Below are 25,755 nucleotides of genomic sequence, written 5' to 3' on the forward strand. Positions count from 1 at the left end.
TTGACACAAAGTTGTGTGTAAACACTATGGTGCAGTGTTAATGGATAGTTAGCATGAGAAACAATTATATTAGTCTTGGCAAAGACCTAGACACTAATAAGTAGTGTCATAAGGGTAGGCTCGTGAGGCCAATGGTGTGGAGACACCAGATGTGCCAAGGTGTGATACCTTGAGGTTATGATGGCGGGTTCATAAGAACCCTTTGCCAAGGGAATCCCAATGGAAGTGGGAATGGCATGGCCTAAGCTGGAAGGCATGCGGTTGGAGTGTGATGACCCAGATAATGATGGAGGTGTGGAAGCATCAAGCAATGAGTTGTAGGACTTGACAACTATGAGGCAACTAAGCAAGAGGTGCAAAGATAATTGGTTAAACATGTGGAAGGTAACTACCCAAGACTTCTTAATGGCATAAGGAAGTTAAATATACCCTTCCAGGGGATAAATTGCTTATGTTGCGATATAGTGAGTCAATGTCATAAAAGGAAATGCTCATTGTCAAGGAGACCATCATTGGGACACCCAAACACTCTGGAACACTAAGAGGTGGTGTTTGGTGTCGCGAGGGCAATAGATAAGGCCCAAGGGACTAAATCCCTAGCAAATGATGGATAGAAGGTGCTATCCAAATGTCCAAGGTTGTGGAGATGGGAGAAGACTATCTACTTGAATTGGACAAAGCCAAAAATCAAATTTTGGCAAGGCTAGTGAAGGCCCATAAGCAGTAACGTTAATCCCGGTATGTGGGATTATAAGGTGAGCATACTTGGATTGAGGAACTACTCCCTAGGCTATCAGGTAGGTTCATCCCTAAGAATACTTGCTAAGGCGTGATAGAAAGTGCAAAGCTATCCTCCTAGTCTGGAAGAGAATGACCGAAGGAAAGGTGTGAAGCCAAAAGCAAGTAGTAAGGGGATAGAACTGAACCATAGGAATCGAAGGGCATGACCAAGGCTGGTTATGCCAGCTGGGAGTGGAGAATCAAGTGGGGGCTCGAAGGTGTTGTTGCTAGCAACCATGATGCCATAGAGAGTCTAAAATATGGAATTGTCCATATTAGACTATATGGCAACTAGAAAGCTTGCGAAAAGGGAGGCCTTAGCAAGCTAAGGGACCTTCAAGGTTCCCAAAGACGATTCTAGGTAGCTTAGTACCTAGAAAGGCCAAGTGTAAATGGTTCATGGATCGCGCGAAACCAGAGTGGCGCAGCAGAAGCATGGTCTTGAAGCTTGCCATGAGGCAAGGCTATCAAGGTTAGGGAAGTAGTTCCCGAGTGTTCAAAGAGAGGGCTTTGAACGAAAGTCGATGGTCAAGGACTTTCACGCTTATGCAGGAACCATGTTACGGTGGCCAGAGGACTTGCCAAGCGAGATTGGCAAGTCGGGGGAACAAGTACCCTAGTTGAAGGTGATAACTTCAAGAAGGGTGGGTCATGGGGCCAAGCATGGAGGAGTCCATGCATGATCACAGACGTGTCAAGTGAAAAGACTTTGCAGGGTGGAGAAACTAGGTTCCTAAGCTGTGATCTGTAGCACGCTTTAAATGTATGATGGTGCACCGGCGTGGGGAGTCACGCCAAACATCTTGGGTGATGCCGTCCGTAGATGCATATATGGAAGTTGGGTTCGAGTCCCGACCCTCTAGTGCTTGGGTTCGAGTCCCAACTCACTAGGGCATGGTGATGGTTTGGAATATGAGGACACTCATATTTCAGTGGTCATGGACTCTCAATGGGGAGACTGGTTTGGGCACACCGCCAAGCGAGGGATGCCTCGGAGTCGTGATGCACGGTTAAATTGCTTAGTGTGAAAGCTCGACATATCTAACTTGAGCACTTTGGTGCAAGTGGCACCAAGGACGTGGTGAATGAGATGGGGACACCCAGTCTCAGTTGCTATGGACCCTTGGCCAGATGGGCTGGCTTGGGTGCACCACCAAGTGTGGGGGATGCCCCTGGGGTCATAGTGAACAACTTAAAGGTCTAGAAGACCTAGTACCTATTGGCAAACCTATTAAGGTGCCAAGGTTAGATCACTAAATGATCTTATGGCCAAAACAAGGACAAGGTCCTTGTGAGGTTAAGGGATAAAGTTCCAAGTTCAAAGTGTTGATTGGAACTATTGATGATGGTGTGGTTTGGTCAAGGTGACCAAGTGGGAAGAACACCTACGGGAAATGAGCTATGTCAATGCAAAGACATAGTAAGTCTGAGGAAAGTAGTCTCAATAAGAGACCCATGGGAGGGTCACAAAGTTGGGCCGTGGATAGAGCCCATAGCAGAAGATGCTAAAGAAACGTACTAGGGGTGAACACCCTCTAGACTTGGCAAAGGAGAGTCTTTGCTATGGAACCGAAAGGATACTTCAAAAACAGAGGTAGCAATCCTATATTGCGGGGTGCAACAATCAAGGATAGGAGCAAAAGACTAATGGCTAAGAAAAGAGCCTTGGGAATCATGGGAAAGAATCCAAGTGGCAAAGTTAGGCCAAGAACACTAATGTGTTGGGTGCTAACGGATTATGGGAATAGCAATGTGTTTCCAAAGATGGATTCCCAATTGCTCCGATTTGGCGAAAGTGAAAGCTCCAAGGGTGAGAGCGGTAAAGTAGCCAAAGGATAGGGCTGTGGACAACCTTAGCACAAATTATGATAACTAAAACTTGCCAAAGGTGACACGATATCGAAGAGAGGATGATGGTGCCCTCAAGTAAAGAACTTCCTAGGATGGGGAAGGGGAGTTGCACCATGTGTAATGTGAGGTGTCGGAGACACCTAGGAAATTGACTCTGAGAAGTCAAAATTAAAAGTTCTAAAGTGCAAAAGGTTATGTCGAAGGAATCTGAGACTACTCGAGAATGAGTAGTGGGATTGGGTTAGAGAAGGAGTCTCTAATGGGTTTAGTGAGAACTAAACTAATAAAAGGAGAAAACCACCACAAGTGGTCGAATGAGTCTTTAAGTTGAAGAGACTATGCTCCTTAGAGGATGGGTAAGGCAAGGTGAGCTTTCGGTATTAAACTATGGACGAATGTTGGCGAGGGGCCAAGGATGCAAAGGGTAATACAAGCTAGTATTACTTTATAAAATAGTTTTTCGTTCGATGAGGACATCGAACTTCGTCTATGGGTGGTGGAGTTGTGAGACACAAAATTCCTAGGCCCCAAAGTGAAGCCAAAAGGGTGCTATGTGGTAGTGGCCGAAGCGAAAGCCAAACGAGCGTAATACGTTTGGACTAAAAGCTCCGACTTGAAAAGGTCGAGAGTGGGAGTGGAACTTCCAACGAGGTGCTCGAGGAACGAGCACGAAGCAAGCAATAAGCGAGGCTCCAAAAAGGGACCCAAAAAGGACCGACACATGACACGTGGAAGAGTCCGAGATGGACCCCGAGATGGACCTGAGATGGAGTCCGAGATGGAGTCCGAGATGGACCCCGAGATGGACCCGAGATGGACCCCGAGATGGACTCCGAGATGGAGTCCGAGATGGAGTCTGAGATGGACCCGAGATGGATCCAAGATGGAGTCCCAGATGGAGTCCGAGATGGAGTCCGAGATGGACCCGAGATGGAGTCCGAGATGGACCTGAGATGAAGTCTGAGATGGAGTCCGAGATGGACCCGAGATGGAGTCCGAGATGGAATTGGGACCGAGACCGAGACCGAGACCGAGACCGAGTCCGAGTCCGAAACCGGGACCAAGACCGAGTCCGAGTCCGAAACCGGGACCGAGACTGAGTCCGAGTTCGATTTCGAGTCCGAGTTCGAGTCCGAATACTAATACAGGCAGTTGGGTGAAAGCCCAAAGCAATCGTCCCCTAGAGGGGGGGGGGCTGCGGGGGGTTCCAAAAGTATAGTAGGGAGAGTGTGGGGGTTGGAGCCCAGTGGAGCCAGTTTTGCCCAGGAAAGGCTAGTTTGGTCCAGAAAGGCCATACCCAGTGTTGGGTGATGAGCTGACCACTGGGAAGTCCAAGGCTAGAGTGAACACAAACCGACAAGCGGGGTAGCTTGGTGAAGTGTTCAAGAGCCGGCTCTAGTTCCCCCGGGAGATCGACTGGCCAATGCTCCTAGTCCAAGGGTGGGTGGCACTACCTACTTGGATACCTGGTGTGGCTCAAGGGAACCTCGCTCTAAGCCCATGGCTAAAGCACCCAAAAGCAGAAGGCGAGGAGAGTACCCACGAGGCCCGCATAGGGCCACGGTGTTCCGAAATGTTGCCCCAAAGTCCCAGACTGTGGAAAGGAAAAGGAGTAGCCCTCTGGTGTGGTGACAAAGGATGTGCAGTCACACAGTGAGGAAGTCCCAGAGGATAGTTGGACTTAGTGGTCGGGCCTGTGGGCCTTGATCCAGTGGCAGTGTTAGTGAACACGGCCATGGATAGGAAGGGACTTGGTGGGGACTGGGAAGGAGACATTGGGGAATGCTATTCCCCATGACTGCAGGCATCCTGAGGATGCTATAGAGTGGATCTAGGATAGCCACTCATGGATGGATGGCCTAGTCTTTGAGAGACAGGATTGTAATGTAGGTGGTGTTGAACCACTGATGTGACCAAGGTGAATGGGCATGGCCTAGCGTAACGGGCTAGTGTGTCGGTGGTACCTTGGGGTGTCGGTCATGGGATCGGACATGTGGAGCACTTGGACCAAGTGCAAAGGTTGAGTGGCGTGGATGCCATTCTCGGGGCTAGCAAGCCCCAAGTTCTGAATAGGACTTATGGAGGTTGTGAATGAGACTCTTCCATGTGGTCGGAGATGCGGTTAAGTGACTAAGGTAGAATGGAAAAATTAGTCGCTTACAGGTACAAAAAGGTAACTAAAATCCATACCCAAGGAACGAATGCGAAGCCTTTGCACTCAAATGTGTACCCACTTAGATCATTGTTTTCATCTCTGCGTATGCAACAAGATTAGTTGCCTAATCTTATTGGATAGTACTCACCGAGACATATCCTTTGATACCAAATATAGCATACGTGGTTTTTACACTTTATCCTATGGTGTTTTACCATAGGATAACACCACGAAGTAGAACTTAAACCCTCCAATGTGCCATGTGTCATATGCCATGTGCCACATGCCACGTGTCCAAAGGATAGTGGAGTGGAACCCGAGTTTCAGAGCCTTAGGCCACTGAATGAAAAAATGGAGTCAAACTCCCAAGCATGGAGCCTAGGAGCGATGGAACCAAACCACAAAGAAACTCCCGAGTATATAGCCTAAGGAGCGAAGGGACAGGAGCAGGGAGCGACTTGGAACAATCCTAGAGCATCTAGCATCCCAATGCCAGGACCAACATGCAAAACGGAGCCAAACGGAGTCTGGCGCTATTTTAGCATACCGATGGCCTAACACGAGGACATGGGTACTCCAGCAACTAGCATGGTGTGGAACTTGGGCTTAGACATAAGCCATATACAAAACAAAGACAGGCATGCAAGCGGGAGCTAGACTATGCTTCAGGTTGGTTGGCCATGCCTGACCTACCCACTATCCCTACTATACATTTGGAACCCCCCATAGCCCCCCCCCCCCCCCTAGGAACACAAGCTTTGAGCTTTCACCCCAAACTTCCCTTAGTATTATGAGTTAGTCTCTAGGACAAGCTTGAAACTTACTAAATATGGAATGTTTTTAGATTGCGAATTTGGACATGGGATAAACACCATTGTGTTCAGAACAATCTCTACATTTCATAGATATGCCAAATGAGAAAATCTGGACACTTTCTATAAATAACATTTGGGACCGAATTGAAACTAATAGAAAGGGCATGATAACGAGGGTGTTTAGCAAACACAGTAAGCTATCATCTAGTGATATTGAGGAACTAGTCTCAATATGCGAGAGTTTTTGCCAAGCTAGTGCAAAACAGAGCAAAAGAGAACTAAGAGCCAGGCAAAAAATGCCTAGCTAAAAACATATAGGAGTTCCTACCTTATGTCCATTTGGCTATGTACAGATGATAAGCCCAATAAATTAATATTTGAACAAGAGTAAACTAACATTTAAATAAAAGGGGCTGATAAAGGGAATCAGCAATACCGACCTCCTACCATCATAGTAGTAAAAAAAGAATATTCGAAAGGACAGCCGACAGATAACTTCCGATACCCGAAGTCACATTCGTGACAACAATACATCAATGATTAAAGTAACATCAACAGAAGCACCCTACATAGCATCAAAAACTCAATTTAAAGAGAACTTAACCTTAGAAACAACATTGTTGGATGACAATAATTATGCATCATTTGCAGCTTTGAATAACACACTCCTCAATCAATGACAACATGGCATTGCAAAATTGTTAGAAAGATTCCCTCTCCACTTTTAGGATAGGGAGTTAAAATTTTAAATGATGATGTTATGTGTTTCTCCCCATGTTAAGGGGTTTCCTTTTCAACATCTAGTGACTCCACTAGGGAGGATTAATTCTTAGTCAATCATCCCCTTTGTTCTCTAGTTTTTTTATTGTTTTTCTTGGATTGGGAGAAAATCTGTGAATGATTTAATGGTGCTAGCACTAAAGAGATCCCAAAGGCAAAGATGAGTATGCCAGACTACAAAATTTATCATGTTATGCCAAAATTCTAGAAAAGCTTTCATAATTTTCTTTCTTTTTAGACAAGAAACAAGGGTTTTCTTGAGTTTATGCATAGATGATTGATGTTTTTGGGCTATAGAGATCATGATTTATAGATTTTGTCAAGCCTTAGCATAAAAATTGCTCAATTTAGCTTCCAAAACATGACATTTTCTCTCGTGGTGCAAGTAGTAGTTGGTTTGGAGGGTTATATTTTGCTAATTCTTTTACCATCTCAATCTTTCTTAGGCTTTATTAATAGATCTGCTTCTACTCTTTTTGTAAACGGTTTATATGTGTGTTCTAGTTGAGTCTGGATCGTGATGTTTCTTCCACATTTATTATATTGAATATGGAAAAGTTCTTGTGCAATTCAAGGTAGCATAAAGGGATATTTTCTTACATGGCCAAGTAAATCTTGCAAAAATCTTTCCAAAGCACTTGATCTCACTATTTACATACCCTACATAATAAGAAACACAATTAGGGTATATACTCTTTAGTTTTCTCAACAAGTTTTAGCAAGATTTTTATGAGATTTTGAGAGACATGTTGTACATGCTTTCAGGTTCTTTTTGCATTCAATCTTGTCAATTTTCATGTGCCTAATAGAGATTTTGAGTGAGTTTAGTCCTAGCACAATTGGTTCTTTGTTAAGGAGCTTTTTAAGAGCAAGTTTGGTAATTTCTATGTCTTATCTCTATACTTTGAATGTGTGTCATTATGTTTTAGTCCATCTCCTTGAGTTGAGAGGCATTTTTGTGGTGTAAAGCCATGTTTCCTTGCATTTGTTTACTATAAAACAAGTTTAGAGTCATTTGGAGTTTTCAAGTTTTCTTCTTGAGTGTCTAGCAAGAATATCACACCTCTCCAACAGTTTTTTCTACTCAACTTAGCTCTCTCAGCAAGTACCACGACTGGGCAATTGCAGAAATCTACACATTTCATGCTTTTGCACACAAGGAATACAAGGTCCTTGGTTCTAAACTAGTGCTTTATATACGTTGGAAGTTCTCTAGGGTCCAACAAGAGTTGGATTATTATACAGCTCATTTAGAGAGTGAGTCTTCTACTTCTAATATAAATACTAACTTGGGAGATTTGCATAACAACACCTTGACTACAAATTTTGCTTCAGCTAAAGATCCACCACATCCACTATGACCAAGATGAGCTTCTAACATTTTTGAGCCTTCACTAAGAGCTATGCATTAACGTGACATGGCATGGCCACCAATTCTATTACCACTTGGAGAAGGAAGAAAAAGACAAGCTCGAGGATTCAAGCTTAGGAAAGTAAACTTGAGAGGTTCAAGGTTAAGATTGTATTCCTAACCTTGACATGAGTAGTAGAGACTATAAAAGCAGGACTTAGAATGTTTTTAGACTTATCCCTAATACAAAATACATTGCAATACATCGTCATTCTGCCTATCTCTTTGGCTCCAATGGCAATATCTTACTTACCCACCGCCTTCAAGGGATCAAAGGCGTGGGACTAGCACCTTGAAGCACATGTTCACAGTCTCTACTTGGCTTGGCACAAGCAAGTAAGTGCACTCTTCTGGTAGTGTAGTTTTAGATTTAGGGACTAGATTAGATTTGAAACTCCTAGGAAGATCTTGTGTGGACGTTTCCTCCCAGTCCAGAGATTTCAAGGAGTTTTCACCACTGATGTTGATGGTATATATTTTAGAGTGAGGAATGGAGTTGTTAGCCTTTGAGCCAAAAATTGGAATCTTTATGGATGATCATTTTGTGTCTTTCTATTTATATTGTGCTAACAACAAAATCACCAATAATGCAATGAAGTGTGGGGTATTTGCTCAATCAATGCATGGATGCATGAGATGTTGGGTTCTCTCCCTTAAGCTAGAGAAGCATGATTTCAAGGCCTTGGTTATGACCTTCAAGAGCACATTCTTGTAAAAGATTCTTATGTAGCAACTTGTCCAAGACATATTCCTCTTTTAGCAAGGAGCCAATGAATCAATCATCAACCACATAACATGATTCAAGTCCTAAAAGTTTTACCTCAACAAACAAGTGACAAAAGAGGAGTCCCTTGGAGTGTCAACCTTTGTGCAAGGCCTCAAGCCCAAGCCCTAGAAAAAAGTGGCCAAGAGACATCACTAGCATTGCCACAATGCTTATGCACACATTACAAAGCTTGAGTCAAAGATGTGTCATAAGCTTAGTATCTCATTCATTGAGGAACTCATCCAAGTCTTTCTTCCAGCTTGTCTTTGCACCTTTACTCATGACATAATGCCCTAACTAGTCATTGAGAAGATACTTATAGCAGTTAAATTGATGTTGTCAGAGTTCAAGTAGAAGGCAATTCTTCAGCAACAACAAGAGTATCAAATCAAGCTTATAGAGGAAATCCAAGCATTGAGAATGCTTACACAAGAATGTTCTCAGTGACAACTACAATGATGTGAGGAATGCAAGGTTGAGACATATAGCACTACTCACTATTGGAGGTTGCATCTAGAATTCTAACCACAATACACAGCATCGCACAAGCAATGAGTCTAGCAACAACCATTTGCAAAAAACACAGCTTCATCCTCCACGGATTACAATGAAACACTCTAATAGAGAGCCATTGAGGCACCACTGGCAAATGATCATGCATCAATACACTTTGTCACCAATTCCTAAGATTTTGGCAATAACTTGAGACTTCAATGTGTGCTCTAGGTGGTGTGGCTTCCTCTCTAGCTCCAGACACAGCTCCCATTCAGATCATCAAAGCCATTTTTGCTCTCGATTAGAGCGCATTCATCATCCCAATAATGATTATAGGTGTTGATATGGGGCATTTGCTAACTCTTGCTCAGCCACAAACATCCTCTCCTAAACATTAGCTTAACAAGTAGACTTTAAGATCAAAGAATATTTAAAGGCTATCCTCAAAACCTTTGTAAATCACACAATGGCTCTGATGGGGATTTGTTGAGATATTCACATTCTAGTGCATGGGCATGAGTTGATAGCAAACTTCCTCATCATGGATTATGCTACTTTAGGAGCCTCTACACAAGAGAAGTCAGTCATTCTAGGGAGGCTATGGCTAAATGCAATATCTTACTCCTTTGACTTTGAGAATAGTTAATTGCAGATTGAGCAAGGAGCTAACCAAGTGATATTCCTTAATGCCAAAAGCCAAATTTTGGCTTCTTAGGATGTGATTCAAGTTATGTCTTTATAGTGATCTAAATCACACACCTACATGATAAAGGATCCTTAACCTTTGTGATGCAACATGGTTGATTTCTCTGCACACTAACTAAATAATCTTGTCCCTCAACTTCTCTATCCACTATGCATCACCACATTCACTTGGGCTTAAGGAGGCAAAAGATTTAAATGAGATTCTTAAGATTCCAAAAAATGCCTATAACAACTTTAGAAAGTGACCTTTTTTGTAATATATCAAAAAATTCCACACAATTCTATCAATAAAAGTGATATCTATAACAGTTTTCTAGTAAAAAAAGTGGCTTCTAAACTTATGAAGCACAAAGCCCATCCAAATGAGGCAAAGATACAACTTTGGCCACCAGAGGAGGCCACTTCAATCAAGCTTGAACTAACATCACCTATATTCGTGTTATTGAGGGAGTTTGTGGTTGTGGAGCATGATTTTTCTTCCCTTGAAGTTTATATCCACCAAACATTGTATTAACCATGTATTTACAAGAAAGTTTTCAAAGCACATATACTTTACCATGTGATTTTGTGAGCAACAAGGAGAACATATTTGCAAGGTTGTTTCTAGCTATGAATTTTTCTCTATACCTTCTCTAGCCCTCCACCATGGTACACAACACTCTGAAACAACAACTATATAAGGTATATGTGTGCAACAGGCTTATAAATTCTCTATGGGCAAAAGGTGGTGAAAGCAAAAACTTTTCTCCAGCACCAACATAGCTCTTTTTAGAAGGTTCTCCAGCTTTGTGATATCACACTAGACCTTTCCAACCATAGGATACTAGCCATAGCATCACTTGTAGCATTTGCAGCATCTTTTCCAATCGTTAACACTTCACTTGATCATTGGATTTTTGCAAGTGCTTTGGAATCTTAAAGACACTTCCTTTTATGTTCTAGGAGCTTCAAATGTCCCCACACATAGCCAAACTTTAGGTTAACTTATTATAGCAATGCTAGTTACTTTGAGCCAACACAACATCATACTTTAGAAGGTGACAAGTAGCTTTTGCAACATCTCTAGCCTCCTTCAAAACTCTTTGGGACCTCCTAGCACAAACTTAATCACCAAAGAAGAGTTTTTTCAACTTCCTATGTTTTGATAAACATATATGTACATTCCCTAATATCTCATAGGTACTAATATAAAAACTGGGTGTGCTGCCCTGAACTCAAGCTACCTAGTGAAATTCTCCCTTGTCCAAAGTGAAATTAAATCTGAAGTAGGAGTGGCTATAGTCATTGTTATCGTACCGAGTCTAGATCCACATCCCCCTTTTATACAGATTGTAGGATCAACTCTAGGTGGTGCCATCTTCCCTCTGTCTTGGAGGATAGCATGGTATAGTCATACTGCAGCCAGTATAAGTCTCCACCACTCCACCACCATTGTTGATACTCTAACTTGGATTTCATCAAAGTGAGCCTGATTACATGCTTCTTACAAGGTCTAGACCACCATTGCCCACCATATTGCCCATCTAACATGACCAAAGGCCTCCCACAAAGGAGCCCCTATCTCTGCACCGGTTGCATCCCAACAGACTTAGATCCCCCAACTGTGTCATCCCTTGCATCTAATGTGCTATAAGGCCAACCCCTAGGCTAGACCTCTCATTCCCTCAAACCAGTGAAAAACATCCCCAATGCGAGTTTCAAAATCTTATATGACTCTTCCATGCTTTAAGGATCTATTGCCACACTTCCTTCGTTGTATTGCACTCCCACAATGTGTGTCTGTCTTGATCTCGCCATACTCTTTACACTTGTGACTCATCTCATCTTTGGAATTGCTGTCCGATTGAGAGAACCAACCATGAAGTAATGTTTACCTTTTCTTGTATGGGTAGTTTCTAAAGTAGCATTGTGTTGTCCACCACTTATTCCACATTGACTCCTTGTGCTATCCACTTCTGCCACAGCTTGGGGATCTCCTCTCGTACCTCCTCTCTATATGTCAATAGTCCATTACATGCTTCCTTAACTTTTATGAGAAGAAGCTTTTCACCCCTCATTGCCATGCAGTAGAGTCCTAGTCCAAGTCCTCCAGTAATTACTAGCACCACTAGAGCAGTGTTCCCTTGCCCTCCAAAAGGATCTATGACTCCACCATATCTAGTCTTTTAGGCATCTATCAAAGGACTTGGATCCTCCCATAAACTTCATCATCAATGAAATTTGGCACTTCTTGCATTTCTCCTGTTAAGAGAAGCATATCTTCTTTGGTGATGCAAAAGGGCCGTCCTAAGTTATGCTCTAATGAAACAACAAACCACACCTTAACATCCCCTTCCTCTCAAGTTGGTGTGGGTGCTAAGAATGCTCTAGTCCACTTCCCTAGTGGAAGGCATATCATAATTTGTTCCTCCCACTCCATCTTGTGTTGAATTGCCATGAAGTCCCCTGCTTTAAGGCATTGTCTCAACCACTTGGTCCCTCTTTTAGTGCCATTCACCACCTAGAGCAATTGTAGGATGTTTGGTAGAAGGTTGCATACATCACTTCCATAGGTTGAAAACTTGTGTTCTCTTATTGTCCACCCTAGGTCTCTATTGATTATCTTGACTAGCTACTTCACGGTTTGGAACCCGTTCAACTACATCTTCCTCCAAATTATATAGTGTGGCTCCCACCCCAGCATGATCTCTTCCATATGGAACAATGTGTTAAAAAAGAGGGGCTGGTTATGCCACTCCTCAACTCTACTTGGTAGCACATGCTCCAGTAGAAAAGCTTTCCATAGTCTGTGTATACTTTGAATAAGGTTGCCCCCTTTCACTACTTGCGTCAACCCTTCTGCAAAGAGCTACTAGGGATATTCCTCCCAAGATCTAGCCATGTTGTGCTTGGTGCATATCATTAGAAGACTTTGTCGAAACATAAGTTGCCACAGTTGTCTCTCCAGTTGGAGGCCCATGAGGATGACTTTTTACCTTAGTGCCTTTTCCATATCACTAGGATTGATGATCCCCAACCCCTCTAGGATGTGGGGCCATGCTATGGACTACTACGCAACCTAAAGTTCCATGCCATATGTAGGTTCTCACCATTTGTCTCACCTTTTGTAATGTGGCCTCCAACACTAGCCAAATTGAGATGTGATACCAGGTGCTAGGAAGAATACACTCTTAGCCACTACGATCTTCATTGGGAGTCCTAGCTTCCTTAAGGCCCATTTTTGAATTGCAATCTAAATCCTCTTGATTAGTGTATCATCCTGCATGGTTGCACTATATTGGACCCCAACTTGGATGCCCAAGTAGTGTGTGTTGTCACCCAAGTGAAACCATTGGAAACCAATCTTCTATCCCTAGGCCTCGATGCCTAGCTTCCCCCAGTTGATTCCAATTGACTTGTTCCAGTTGATTGCTGCTCCGACCACCATATTGGAAGTCTCCAACTTTACCTTTGCCATGTTGAGATTTTCTGGAAAGGCAAGTAGAAACAACACTGTGTCATCTGCAAATGCCTTGTCTTACAGCTCCCTTGCCACATCCTGTGTTCCCAGGTGTTGTAGTCTTTTAGTAGGGAGCATGATGCCCTTGATGTCTCCTCCATTTGCCAGAAAAAAAACCTAGCGCCTCAATGACAATCAGGAACAAGTAAGGGGTGAGCGGGCAACCTTGTCTCACTAATCGTCCCAATTGGATGCTCAACCTAGACTCCGTGATCTGTCTTGTTGTCCCCCTATATAGCAATGAGATACGAGCGACTATTGTCGCTGGGATCCCGATCTTCCTCATGCAATCCTCCAAGAAATCCCAATCCACTCTATTATACGCCTTTGCAAAGTTTAGAAGCTATGCCACGATCTGCTAGTTCGAGACATTTGCCCACCTTTGAGTGAGTAGGTATGTCCAGATGTTCTCTATAATCTATCTTCCTAGCACAAAACCTGTTTGTTGTTCTCTAATGATAAGAGGTATAACTAGCTAAAGTTTGATTGCCATCACCTTTACGTAAATCTTGTATGATGTGTTGAGCATGGTGATGGGTCTCCAGTTCCAAAGCTTCTGGAGGTCTCTACATTTTTGTAAGTGACTAATTTTTCCATTCTACTTTAGTCACTTAACCACACCTCCGACCATTTGGAGGAGTCTCATTCAACACCTCCATAAGTCCCATTTAGGACTTGGGGCTTGCTATCCCTAAGAATGGCTTCCATGCCACTCAACCTTTGCACTTGGTCCAAGTGCTCCACGTGTCTGATCCCATGACTGACACCCCAAGGGACCACCAACATATCAGCCCGTTACGCTAAGCCACGCCCATTCACCTTGGTCATATCAGTGGTCTAACACCACCTGCATTGCAATCCCGTCTCTCCAAGACTGGGCCATTCGTCCATGAGTGGTCACCCTAGATCCACTCCTTAGCATCTTTAAGATGCCCACAGACATGGGGAATAGCCTTCCCCAATATCTCCATTCCAGTCCCTACCAAGTCCCTTTTTGTCCTTGGCCGTGTTCACCAACACTGTCACTAGATCAAGGCCTACGGGCCTGACCACTAAATCTCACTATCCTCTAGGACTTCCTCACTATGTGACTGTGTCCTTGGTCACCACACTAGAGGGCTACTCCTCTTCCTTTCCATAGTCTGGGACTTTGGGACAACATTTCAGAACACCGTGGCCCTACGTGGGCCTCATGGGTACTCTCCCCACCTTCCGCCTTTAGGTGCTCTAGCCATGGGCTTAGAGCGAGGTTCCGTTAAGCCACGCCAAGTATCCAAGTAGGTAGTGCCACCCACACTTGGACTGGGAGCATTGGCCAGTCGATCTCCCGGGGGAACTAAAGTTGGCTCTTGAACACTTCACCAAGTTACCCCGCTTGTCGGTCCATATTCACTCTAGTCTTGGACTTCCCAGTGGGCAGCTCATCACCCAACACTGGGTATAGCCTTCCTAAGCCAAACTGGCCTTTCCTGGCCAAACTGGCTCCACTGCAGTCCTCCCCCTCATTGTACTTTTGGAGCTCACCAAACCCCCCAGGGTCTGGGAGACGAACGCTTTGGGCTTTCACCCTCTCAGACTCGAACTCGGGCTCAGTCTCGGTCTTGGCCTCGGCCTAGGTCTCAGTCTCGGTCTCGGCCCCGGTCTCGGTCTCGGTCCCGGTCTCGGTCTCGACTTCAGACTCCATCTCAAGTCCATCTCGGACTCCATCTCAAGTCCATCTCGGACTCCATCTCAGACTCCATCTCAGGTCCATCTCGGACTCCATCTCGAGTCCATCTCGGGTCCATCTCGGACTCCATCTCGGGTCCATCTCGGACTCCATCTCGGACTCCATCTCGGGTCCATCTTGGATCTATCTCGGACTCCATCTCAGACTCCATCTCGGGTCCATCTCGGATCCATCTCGGACTCCATCTCAGGTCCATCTCGGATCCATCTCGGACTCCATCTCAGACTCCATCTCGGACTCCATCTGGGGTCCATCTTGGATCCATCTCGAATCCATCTCGAACTCCATCTCGGACTCCATCTCGGGTCCATCTCGAACTCCATCTCGGACTCTTCCACATGTCATGTGTCGGTCCTCTTGTGTCCCTTTTCTAGAGACTCACTTATTTTTCACTTCGTGCTTGTTCCTCGAGCACTTCATTGGGAGTTCCACTCCCACTCTCGACCTTTTCAAGTCGGAGCTTTTAGTCCAAACGTGTTACGCTCGTTTGGCTTTCGCTTCGGCCACTACCACGTGGCACCCTTTCGGCTCCACTTTGGGGCCTAGGGATTTTGTGTCTCACAATTTTGGGATGAGTGCAATCTGTCCCTCTAGTACCTCCTCAGGCAAGGCTCCTATTCACTGCATACTCCACCACATCTTCAAGAGCATCAAGCCAAGGGCATCCCAGTACTCCTCATAGAATGCCAAGAGGTGGCCGTTTGTGCCTGGCATCTTGTCATTGCTCAGTTGCTCTAGGGTTTAGTGTAAATCTTCCAGTGAGAAATCTGTCCCCAACAGTTCTAACCACTTGTTGGGCACTCTATTTAGGAGGGAAGCCAACACCTTGCTTGCTACAAGCTTCCTTTCTTGAGTCCATGACTAGGTCGAGTATAGCTTTTGGTAGAACTCCTGAGCAAGCTTTTGCATTCCCTGTGGATCCTCTACCACATCACCTCCCTCTCCCTACAGTCCTAGTATCGAAGGAGAGTCTATGATTGGTTGAATCCCCTTGTAGAAGGCTTTGTTAAGGAGCCTCTTGTTCATTGCCCAATTGTCCTCCATGGTATGAAGTCCAACCATATTCCTTGTCAACTTTTATCTTGTCTAGTGCTTTCCATTTGCTCAAGTTTTGTGTATGTCTGCCTTGCAAGCCTCACCTCCTTCAAGACTTCCCCTTTAAGTGTTGCCTATCTTTCCCGTAGCTTGGTGGAGCAAACTTGCACTACCGAAACAAGATCTCCTTTGCATGCTAGTGCTTCTTAGACAAGCTTCAATGCTATCTAATCTACTAGTGTTGCTTTGGTTTGTAGCTTGATAATGCCTTGTAGAGGATCATGGTTCGAAAAGGTGGTGAACACAGGGCACATTTTAAATCCCCCTCCATTCAATCTCAATCTGGTGAAGGCATAGATCCTATCGAGGCATACTTGACACTCCATCAATTGTCTTCTTATGAATGGATGGGAGTGAGCAATGAAGCCTTCTATGTGCTGGAGGTCCAAGATGCCTAAGTCATCCATGAGAGTTGTCCACCTCTTCCTCTCTCTCCCTTGAATGGTTTTCAGTGAGCCTCAACAATCACTTAAGTTCTCAAACATGTTGAAGTCTCCTATCACGAGCCACTCCACCACTCCTTGATTGCTCTATTGTATCTCTGCCCACATCTGTGCACATTCCCTTCATCTAGTGGGTGCATAGATATTGAAGATCCCAATGTGCCCGAGGTGCATGTGGATAACTAGCATTTATGCTTTCCTCAATACCTATGATCCCATACCTGTGTAGAACACTTGGTAGAAACGATGACTGCCACACCTCCTCCTTGGCATACCCTCACTTATGTGGCTGGGTTCCTCCAAATTCTCCCTTGCATGCCCAAGTTGAAGTTTGGTGCTTCCTCCATCTTGTATTCTTGGATGCGTAGTATATCTATCCTTCCCTCCAAGCCAATCTCTCGGATGTGGGACTTAAGTTGTACTCTCTTGTTGAGTCAACTGTTGTCAAAACTTAGTCCCCAACAATTCCACGTTAGGATTGAGAGTGTAGTCATGGAGCAACATATTTCCAGGAGAACACAGTGTTGTAGGGCCTAGCCCTCCATTTTGTGGAGATGGTCCACACTACAATAAGCTTCCCCTTATACTTGGTCCAGGAAAAGCTGCACACCACATATTCTATGAAACCTGTCTACTTTATGATGGCATGTTCCATGTGCATCTAGTAGTCTCCAAATGTGATGACCTTCGAGAACATTGTGTGTCCCCAATACGTCAACCAGTTGCTGGCCTTTGTGGTTGTCAGCTCTCTCTTGGGCAAGATCCATTTGACTGCCATGTTCACTATCTAAGGAAGAATTGGCTGAAAACCTTCATTGTCCTTTTCAAAAATTGTGATCTTGAACATTCTGGGCTGTTCCTCAGGCCAAGAGAAGGGTGACCCACTTGGAAATTGGATATGTGGTGTATGTTCTAAAGGATGCTGCTTCAGCTACTTCTCCATTGCCTCTGGGAGTTCAAAGGACCATCCTAGAGCAAGCTTAGGCCGTTAGTGGTGCACACATTCTCACTGTGCCTAGGCTGTAGGCAAAACCACACCATGGTCTGAGTTCTCCACCTAGATTCAAATGTACTGTCTCAGTATTGCTACCTTTGCTGGAAGCTTTGTTGGGGACGAGACGAAAACCTTAAACCTGACAAGGCCCAGGATACCCTTGCATCCATAGTGTCCAGGCCAGAAGCAATCTGCCCGATGCTTCCCTCAACTAGCTCTTTTATCACCTTCTTGATCCTTATCTCCATTAGGATGTCCCAAAGTGCCACGTTGAGTGGAACAATTATGCCTGATCATCAGCCATGAACCTTGGAATCCATGAATGGAAGGACATAGCCCAACTGTCATTGATGAGTCCATATAGCTCCTCTGCTCGAGCTTGAGCCTCTTCTGTCTCGAACACCACTATGTAGCACCTTCATCCATATGGGAGTAGGTTCTTGATGGAAATTTCCTGTTCGAGCATAATGTTCAGCTAATCAATGGCCATACAACCGATCAGAAACTTCCCCTGAAGACCACAATCATTGCTCTATGGTGTAGTTTTTCTTCTTTGGTTGCCACCACCTGGTTAAGTAATTCGCGCAGCTTGACTGCCTTTGCCGTCACCTTGGTGTCTTGCACTATGCCAGCCCATTTCCTTGGCTCTTTTGTACAAGAATTTGGTTTTGAGGCTTCTGCCTACAAGACTTCATTTGCCACCTTTCCTTGTGTGGAGCAGCCTCCTCACTCTTGCTGAACTCCAAAGTCACCTTGATCTCTAGGGCCATCCAGACTGCAGCATGGAGTGGGCTAATCCTTAGCTACCACCTTTTCCCAACCACGTCCTGTTGAGGCTCTCCTTTGGGCAAGTTGCCTATAGCCTGTTTCTGGTCCTCCTCAGAAAGCATCAACTCCTCATATAGGAACTCCTCCACCTCTTTTGCCCACATGAGGGCCTCTTTTAACTTACTTTAATCCTTTAGTTTTTTTTGCACCACCTTGCGTTCTTTCTTTTTTTCCATCTTGTTCTTTTTTACCTCTTTATCCATCTCCAGTCCCATGCACTTTATCTCCTCCTCTTGTTCTTCTAGCAATAACACTAATGGCTTTTTCTTTTTCCCAGAATCGGCTCCTCCTTCAGTGTCTCCACCTTTCTGTTGTCCCCTGGGATCTCATTGCCTTGTTCACTCTCCCATTCCACTCCCTGTTCCTATGACTCGTGTACCTTCCATATGCTTGTCACTTCCTCTTGCATCTTGGTTTTCCAGGCATCTTGGCTATTCTTTCTCTTCCTCTCTTTCTGTGTTTCTAGTGCCACCATCGCAAGTTCAAGGGCTACCCTGAGGGCAAGGCCAAGGATCCAGTCTTCCCCCAAGGGATTTGTCTTCTAGTGCCATAGCTCCATAGTGAGAATGTCTTGGTGAAGCTGCACTTTATCCTGAGTGGCACCTCCAAGAAGGCTCGAGGATCCCATCCCAACGTTCCTTCTTTTGTCTGGTTTGGCATATATTGCTGCACAACTAGGGGTTGGGGCTTGTTGTCATGCTGGTGGCTGAGTAAAGTCTTGTTCTTGAATCAAAGATCCTGCAAACTTCACCAAAGAGCTAGGCAGTGACGCTCTTGCTTTGTTTGTTAGATCTAAGAAGCACCTACAAGTGAACTTCTAACTGAGTGTTCTCCTTTTGGTCTAGCCCTAGCTATGACTTGTGGCCCTAGCAAGATAGCAGCTCAACTCTTCCGGACTTGTTCCTTTGTCTCTGCCCTATGGTTATTAGGAGTTTTTCTGTTCCTTTATAGATCTCACACTTAAGTGTTAGGCATATCCAAGCTCTTCTCTTCTCCCAACTCCTCCATTGATTTCAGTTCACCTGATTGCCACCTATCCTCCTCGTAACTTGCTCCCATTGAGTGTCAACTTGCTGGTAGAGTGCAACCGTGGCTGCCCTCATCAATGTTGCTGCTGCCCTGCTACTCTTCCTTATCCTCGCTCTTCATGCCTTTGTTCTTGCCTAGATTAGGGCATGTCTTGCCCTTAGTTTTTCCAAGAGCTGTCTCTCCCATGTTAAGAACCACACTAAGTGGTGGAAAAACTCAGTTCTGGAGCTTTGCTTGTGGCCACCTCCTCGCACGGCCTGTCTCTATAGGCTAATTCTCTAGAGCCTAGGAATCCACTCACTTTCTGTGCTGCTCTGTTCAGTGCACATTCTTGCTGCTCGGGGGGGCCATGATGTGTGGTTGGTGAGGCAAGTAGTGACATCCCTGGCCCTAACCCTTGTTCCTTTGGAACCTCCAACTCTGCTGCTCTATCTGTGCTCCTATGCAGTCTTACTTTTGGTGTCTCATGCATCACCATTCCCATGGACCTAGCTACTTCCAGTATCTTGTCTTCTTCTTGTAAGTCCCCAAGCAGTCTTGAGTCGGTCTCAAGGATAGTGACTGGTGTTGGTGTCCCCTCCTCGATTGCCTTGTTGTCTCTATTTTCATAGCCTTCTTGTTCCAATTGGACAAACTTTTCTAGATTGAACGTTGGGGAGTTGGTCAGGCTAGAGTCTATGTCCATAAGTTTTGCAAGGAGTTTACGAGTGTGCTGAGCCATGTCTATCAACTCTCTCGGTCCCTACATGACCTCTTCAAGGAGATCCCTGCCAACATGCTCCATGAGGTGATCACTTTCTGTGTGATGCGATTTTTGCCTCAAGCCTGCACAATCACTGATTGTGTGCTCACTGCTTCCTGCCATACCACTTGAGCCTAGCTTCTCATTGTCCATCGAAGAACCCAGCAAAGCCCTCCTTCCAAAAATTGGGGTTTTGCTGTTGGCAGCTCTTCCCTTTAGCATCCCCCCTTGGGGCAATTGGATGCTAAGGCCATGGCCCCTAGTGCCTCTTCCAAGTGTGAATGGTTGTGGTTTGGGTGCTAGGTAGCATTCCATCCGAAACATAGTAGTGTAAAAGCAAAAATAGAGAGTTTTTGGAGCAATTCTTCCCTGATTCTTGTGGCGAATGGCCCCACTAATGGTAGCAAGTGCAGGGAAATTGAGTGCTCTCTCCTGTCCACTCTTCTCCCTCTGGCCATGCCTCTAATCACAGCAGTCATGGCACTGGGCATTACGCTTCTCCACGCTTTAAATTGCCAATTGTTTTCTTAGGGGGTTTTCGCACCCACCATTAACTTTGTAAATTTAATGGTAATTCGTTCACACCATTACGTTATTATATTAAATTTGTAAACTTTAATTTAACTATTAAATTTAATGGCAACTTGTTCACACCAGAAATTAACATTAAAATAAGCTAATGTTTCCATTAGCATTTCTTATGCATTTTTCACTAAAATCCTAATGCTACACTTTTGTAGCATTAGGATTAAAATATTCACAAATATTCTATAGGGCTTTCACTTGCTTTCGTTTTGGCGTGGCGTGCGGTGTGCGGTGTTGTTGGCTACAAGTAGTGGCGATGCCCATGGAGCAGTGAGGCGTGGTGTTGGCAAGCGTACCATGGCGGAAATGAGGTAAGAGATAAATCCTAAGCATTTCTAGCACATTTTGGAGCATTTTACTTCTAGCCAAGCATGCTATGGATGACTGGAGCAGGTTTTCACGGTGTTGGTGTTGGAGGTCTTGGCTTAGGTTCTCACGGTGTTGGTGCTAGAAGTCTTGGCTTAGGTGCTGGTGGAACTCTTGGCCCAGATTTTCACTGTGTTGCTGCTGGAAGTTTTGGACCAAGTGCTGGTGGAAGTCTTGGTGCAGATTCTCATGGTGTTGCTGTTGGAGATCTTGGACTAGGTGCTGGTGGAACTCTTCTTCCTAGAGCAGGTGCAAGCTCTCACTGTCTTGCTGTTGGTGGAAGTGGAAGCAGTGGTAGTGGATCAGGTGTAGGAACTCTTGTTCCTGGTTTTGGAGCTACTGCAAGTTCTCATGGTGTTGCTATTAGTGTTCCTGGTGGAGGTATCATGAGTTTTGGTGGTCCAAGTGTTCATGATTGACAATCCAATTGGACTCACGATGAAGTGATGGTGCTGATTCAGGAGAAGAGGATTGAGCTCGAACAATACGAAGGCGCATCTAATAGAGAGTGTATGGTTTGTTCGAAAGAGAAGTGGGAGAGGATCTCGGCACGGCTTCAAGCTGAAGGCTATGATAGGGATCCTGAGAAGTGTAGGATAAAATGGACGAACTTGATGACTGTTTACAAAGCCGTCAAGCTCTATGATCATTCCACTGGCTGTGGCAATTACTTTGCGCTGACGACCAAGGAGCGAAGTGCTGCGAAGCTTGGAATTATTGAGAAAGAGGCTTTTGATGAGATTGACGAGTTTCTCTCTGCAAAGCCAAATATCACTCTAGCAAAGCTTCGTGACAATAGCAATCGTCCTCCTACAAGATCTGGTGGTTCTGGCAGTGGTTCTCGTAGCAGCAACTTTGGCACAAGTATTGAAAACGAAGACAGAGGCACAGCAGAAGAAGTCCACAGTCCACTGCTGCAGCAGGAAAGCTTAGGTGACAAAGAAGCTGGATCGACTAGCCGGGCAAAGAAGAAGGCAAGAAGGAGTGATCTCCTTGCATTAGTTGATGTCCTCAAGGAAGGGAATGAAGCATCGCTCAAGATGTTCACTGCTGCTGAAGAGACGAGATTGAAGCTGCATCAAGAGCAAATGGAGCTGGAGAAAGAGTCCATTCGCCTCGAGCAAGATCGATTAGCCATGGAGAAGGAGACAAACCTTGGCATAACCACAGCTTTAGCTGCAATAGCATCTGCGATCCAGCAAGGTAGGATAGAAGCATTCATGTTAGATTTAATTGGTATCTTCCTTTCTAACAATCCTTTTCTGGTTAATAGGTTTGCATTGTTAGTGAGTCATTGGGGAACAAAAAATAAAAACCTGAATAAAGATAGCTAGTAAGTATAGTTTATGTTCTTTTCTTTCTCAAAATGCTATTATATTTTCAGGAAATGGATCCCCTTCACCTTGTGTTGCTGGTCTTGGTTATACGCCATTAGATATCAATACAAAAAAGGGATCAAGAGTTCCAAGTAAGGCAGCAACAAATAAAGAAGAAGAGAAGACAAGTTATAGATAGCTTAGTGGAAATGGATAGACAGGAGCAGAAATGACTGATGCAACTGCGGTCTTTTCACTCTCATGTCGTGGCTGCTACATCAAGTTCTCAACAACCACAGCTAGAACGGATTTGGTGGGTGAAACCACGATCAACAGTGTGGTTTGATAGGTTTGTGGATAGATACTACGATGACATGTGGTGGAAGGAGAACTTTGGAATGAAAAAGCAAACTTTCAACAACTTGGTTGATTGTTTGCATGACTCAATCGTGAAGCAGAACACACACTACCGCATGGCTATATTAGTTCGTGTTCGTGTTGCATGTGCCATCTACAAGTTCCGGCATGGATCCAAGCTTCTTTCATTGTCCGAGAGGTTTGGGATTGGGAAGAGTACAGCATTTGAGGTTATCAAGGAGACATGTGCAGCAATTCTTGAAGTCTTTGCAAATGTGATCAAGTTTCCTACATCATCTTCAGATCTGAAAAAGGTTATAGATGGATTCCAAGGGATTACAAAACTACCAAATGTTGCAGGGTGCATAGATGGATCACAGATAGAAATAGAAAGACCGTGGGATGATCCTGAGGTCTACTTCAAGCACCATCGCTATAGCATCACATTACAAGCCATTGTGGATAGTAAGAAGAGGTTCTTGGATATTTGTTGTGGCTGGCCTGGAACAGTTCATGATGGACGTGTGTGGAAAAACAGTAGCTTTCGACAGCGAGTACTACTTGGAGAAGTCTTGCAACAGCCAGTGATGGAGTTTCCAGAGATCCCAGATGTTAGTTTGAAGCCATATCTACTTGGTGATAAAGGGTATCCTTGCAACATTGCGATTATGACTCCATTCCGACGCTCGGCAAACTTGAGTATCTTGAAGCAATTCTTCAACAATGAACTCTCCGAGGCTCGGCAAATTGTCGAGTGTGCTTTTGGCCTTCTAAAAGGTTTGAATTGTTTCTTCAATGTTCTATTTCTTACTTAGTTTTTTTTTTCAGGCAAGTTTCAAATCCTAAGTAGCAAAATCAGGATGCAACCAAGCGATGTTGTCGATGTTATTTATGCATGTTGTTTGCTACATAACTACCTCATCGATAGTGGAGATGCAAATGTTGATGAAGAAATTGAGGAGTTAAACTTGCACCAAGCCATTGATGAAGATGATAGAGACAATGCTGGAGGTGGCCACCAAAATGAAGCAGATGGAGAGGAGTTACAAGAAAAGCTTCTTCACTATTTATCAAGAGCTTAAGCTTGAAGAGAAATGGTAACTATTTGTTTTTTTAGTGTTACATGTGTAAGATCTCGTGAGAAGCTATGGCAGTAAAGCATGAATTGCAAGTGTCTCTACCAAGAATAATCCAACGGTTTTCTTAAATAGATTCATATGATATTGCTAGAGCAAGAGGGAAATTTCGAGCTAGCACTGGATATTTTGAGATGATTAAATTGAGCAGTAGCATTGCAACATTGGATCACCAGTAGCAACATCACATAACTGTGATGAAAGATCTTTGCTGGGAAATTTCAAGCTAGCACTGGATATTTCAGGGCATAAATGGTTAAATCCAAAGAAGCACCACCTTTAAATGGCATGTTGTAAAAGGTAGCTGGTGTGAATATAGCATCATTAAATTAGCTAATTTAATGGGAGTGTGAACTGGTTAACATTGTCCAAAGTTTTTATCACCCAAAATGACTAATAACTACTAATGCTATTATTAACTAATATTGGTGTGAAAAGAATAACATTAAAATTTTAAATTAGGCTAAAATCCTCTGATGTAAAAGCCCTAAATTAATGGTGGGTGCGAAAACCCCCTTACATCCTATGCTTTGAGATCTTTCCTTTTCCTTCTATTTTGTTTTTTATTTTATTTTCTCTACTGTTCTCCATCGTTTTTTCATGTTTTATCCAGTAACTTAAGTTTCTTCCAAGTTTAATTCATTAGACTATTTACTGATTTTTGTTTCACTATAAATAAATTTCATATCATTGAGTTCTAACACGGAGTATTTCGTGTTTTTATTACAAACTAAATGCTTAACTATTAGCTAAAGTTGTAGTTGATTAATTCAATTTGATATTTTTATTTTAGTTATAAAATTTAATTTTCTTTTCTTATAAAGTTATTAGATAATTAAAAAACTACTAATAAAGTAAAAAGAAATAATAATTATTTTGCCATTTGTTTGAGCACTTATTTATTCTAGAAATATGACTTTGATGGTAATAAAAGTTTTTAGATGAATATGTTTTACCTTATATAATTTTTATTCTACAATTAATATGCATAAATTAAAAACTTTTATTTATTTTATCAATTTAAACCGCTATTTCTTATATAGAGATTTTATTTTAAAAGCATCTAGCAAATAAAAATAGATAATATATAAAAATTAACTATTACATAAAATATGATTATGTGTTTTAGATTCCCATAAAACTTTATTTGGGAATTTTAATTTATAAATAACCAAATTACAGTCATTTTGAACTATAAAATATGTTGGTAGAAAGCACTCAAGCGTAGGATTGCAATGCTTATTTGATGACCATAATAATTTCTTATTATATTTTAAATCTAAATTTCCATTATTCTGTAATTTTAAAATACAGTTAAAAATAATTTTAGAAGAATATGATATTTCCCAAATTTTGTTATACTTTGAGTATAAAATAAGCACACAATTTACTTTTAAAATTAGTATATTATTGCCATTAGGTGAAACTAAAAAATTATCACTATGAATAATTTGATTAGAGTATAAAATACTAAATCGTAGTTGGCAATAAAATGAATTCTTAGCAACATCTATATTTTTTGAGTTTGTATATAAAGAACTAGAATCATCTTTTTTTAAGATATATTTCAATATATATTTAGAACCTTCTTTTTCATATGAATCTGCACAATTCAAATTTATATTATCTACATTGAAAGATAATATATTTCGAAAACTATTTATTATTTTTTTACCTATAATAGTTGCACCTGTATTTTCAACAGAACATTTATCTTTACATTGAATAATAACTGACATAGTTCCACTTGAAGTAATAACTTCAGTTTCATCTGCATAAGTGGTTGAATATAATGTATTTATGCTTAATTTTATCTAATAACTTATAAAACAGCAGTAATAATATTACCAATTTCATGTGCATGTAAAGCATTTACTC

General features: G+C 43.1%; 3 protein-coding genes across 3 annotated transcripts; all 3 read left to right on the forward strand.

The window, feature by feature from the left end:
* The first annotated feature begins 21,082 nt into the window (after positions 1–21,082).
* LOC112345830 (glycine-rich cell wall structural protein-like) lies at positions 21,083–21,487 on the forward strand. Its single transcript, XM_024673350.1, has one exon. It carries the CDS (start codon positions 21,083–21,085, stop codon positions 21,485–21,487), a length of 405 nt encoding a protein of 134 aa, XP_024529118.1.
* An 11-nt stretch (positions 21,488–21,498) lies between these two features.
* On the forward strand, positions 21,499–22,581 carry LOC112345847 (trihelix transcription factor GT-3b-like). Its single transcript, XM_024673387.1, has 3 exons — positions 21,499–22,271; positions 22,342–22,401; positions 22,453–22,581. Exons 1-2 carry the CDS (start codon positions 21,515–21,517, stop codon positions 22,353–22,355), a joined length of 771 nt encoding a protein of 256 aa, XP_024529155.1. The 5' UTR covers positions 21,499–21,514; the 3' UTR covers positions 22,356–22,401; positions 22,453–22,581.
* Positions 22,582–22,620: 39 nt separating this feature from the next.
* On the forward strand, positions 22,621–23,823 carry LOC112345831 (protein ALP1-like). The gene is made up of 2 exons (XM_024673351.1): positions 22,621–23,440; positions 23,570–23,823. The coding sequence occupies exons 1-2, from the start codon at positions 22,621–22,623 to the stop codon at positions 23,821–23,823; spliced, it is 1,074 nt and encodes a 357-aa protein (XP_024529119.1).
* The last annotated feature ends 1,932 nt before the right edge of the window (positions 23,824–25,755 follow it).

This window comes from Selaginella moellendorffii, unplaced genomic scaffold, assembly GCF_000143415.4.
Source record: "Selaginella moellendorffii unplaced genomic scaffold, v1.0 SELMOscaffold_10, whole genome shotgun sequence".
Taxonomy (NCBI): Eukaryota; Viridiplantae; Streptophyta; class Lycopodiopsida; order Selaginellales; family Selaginellaceae; genus Selaginella; species Selaginella moellendorffii.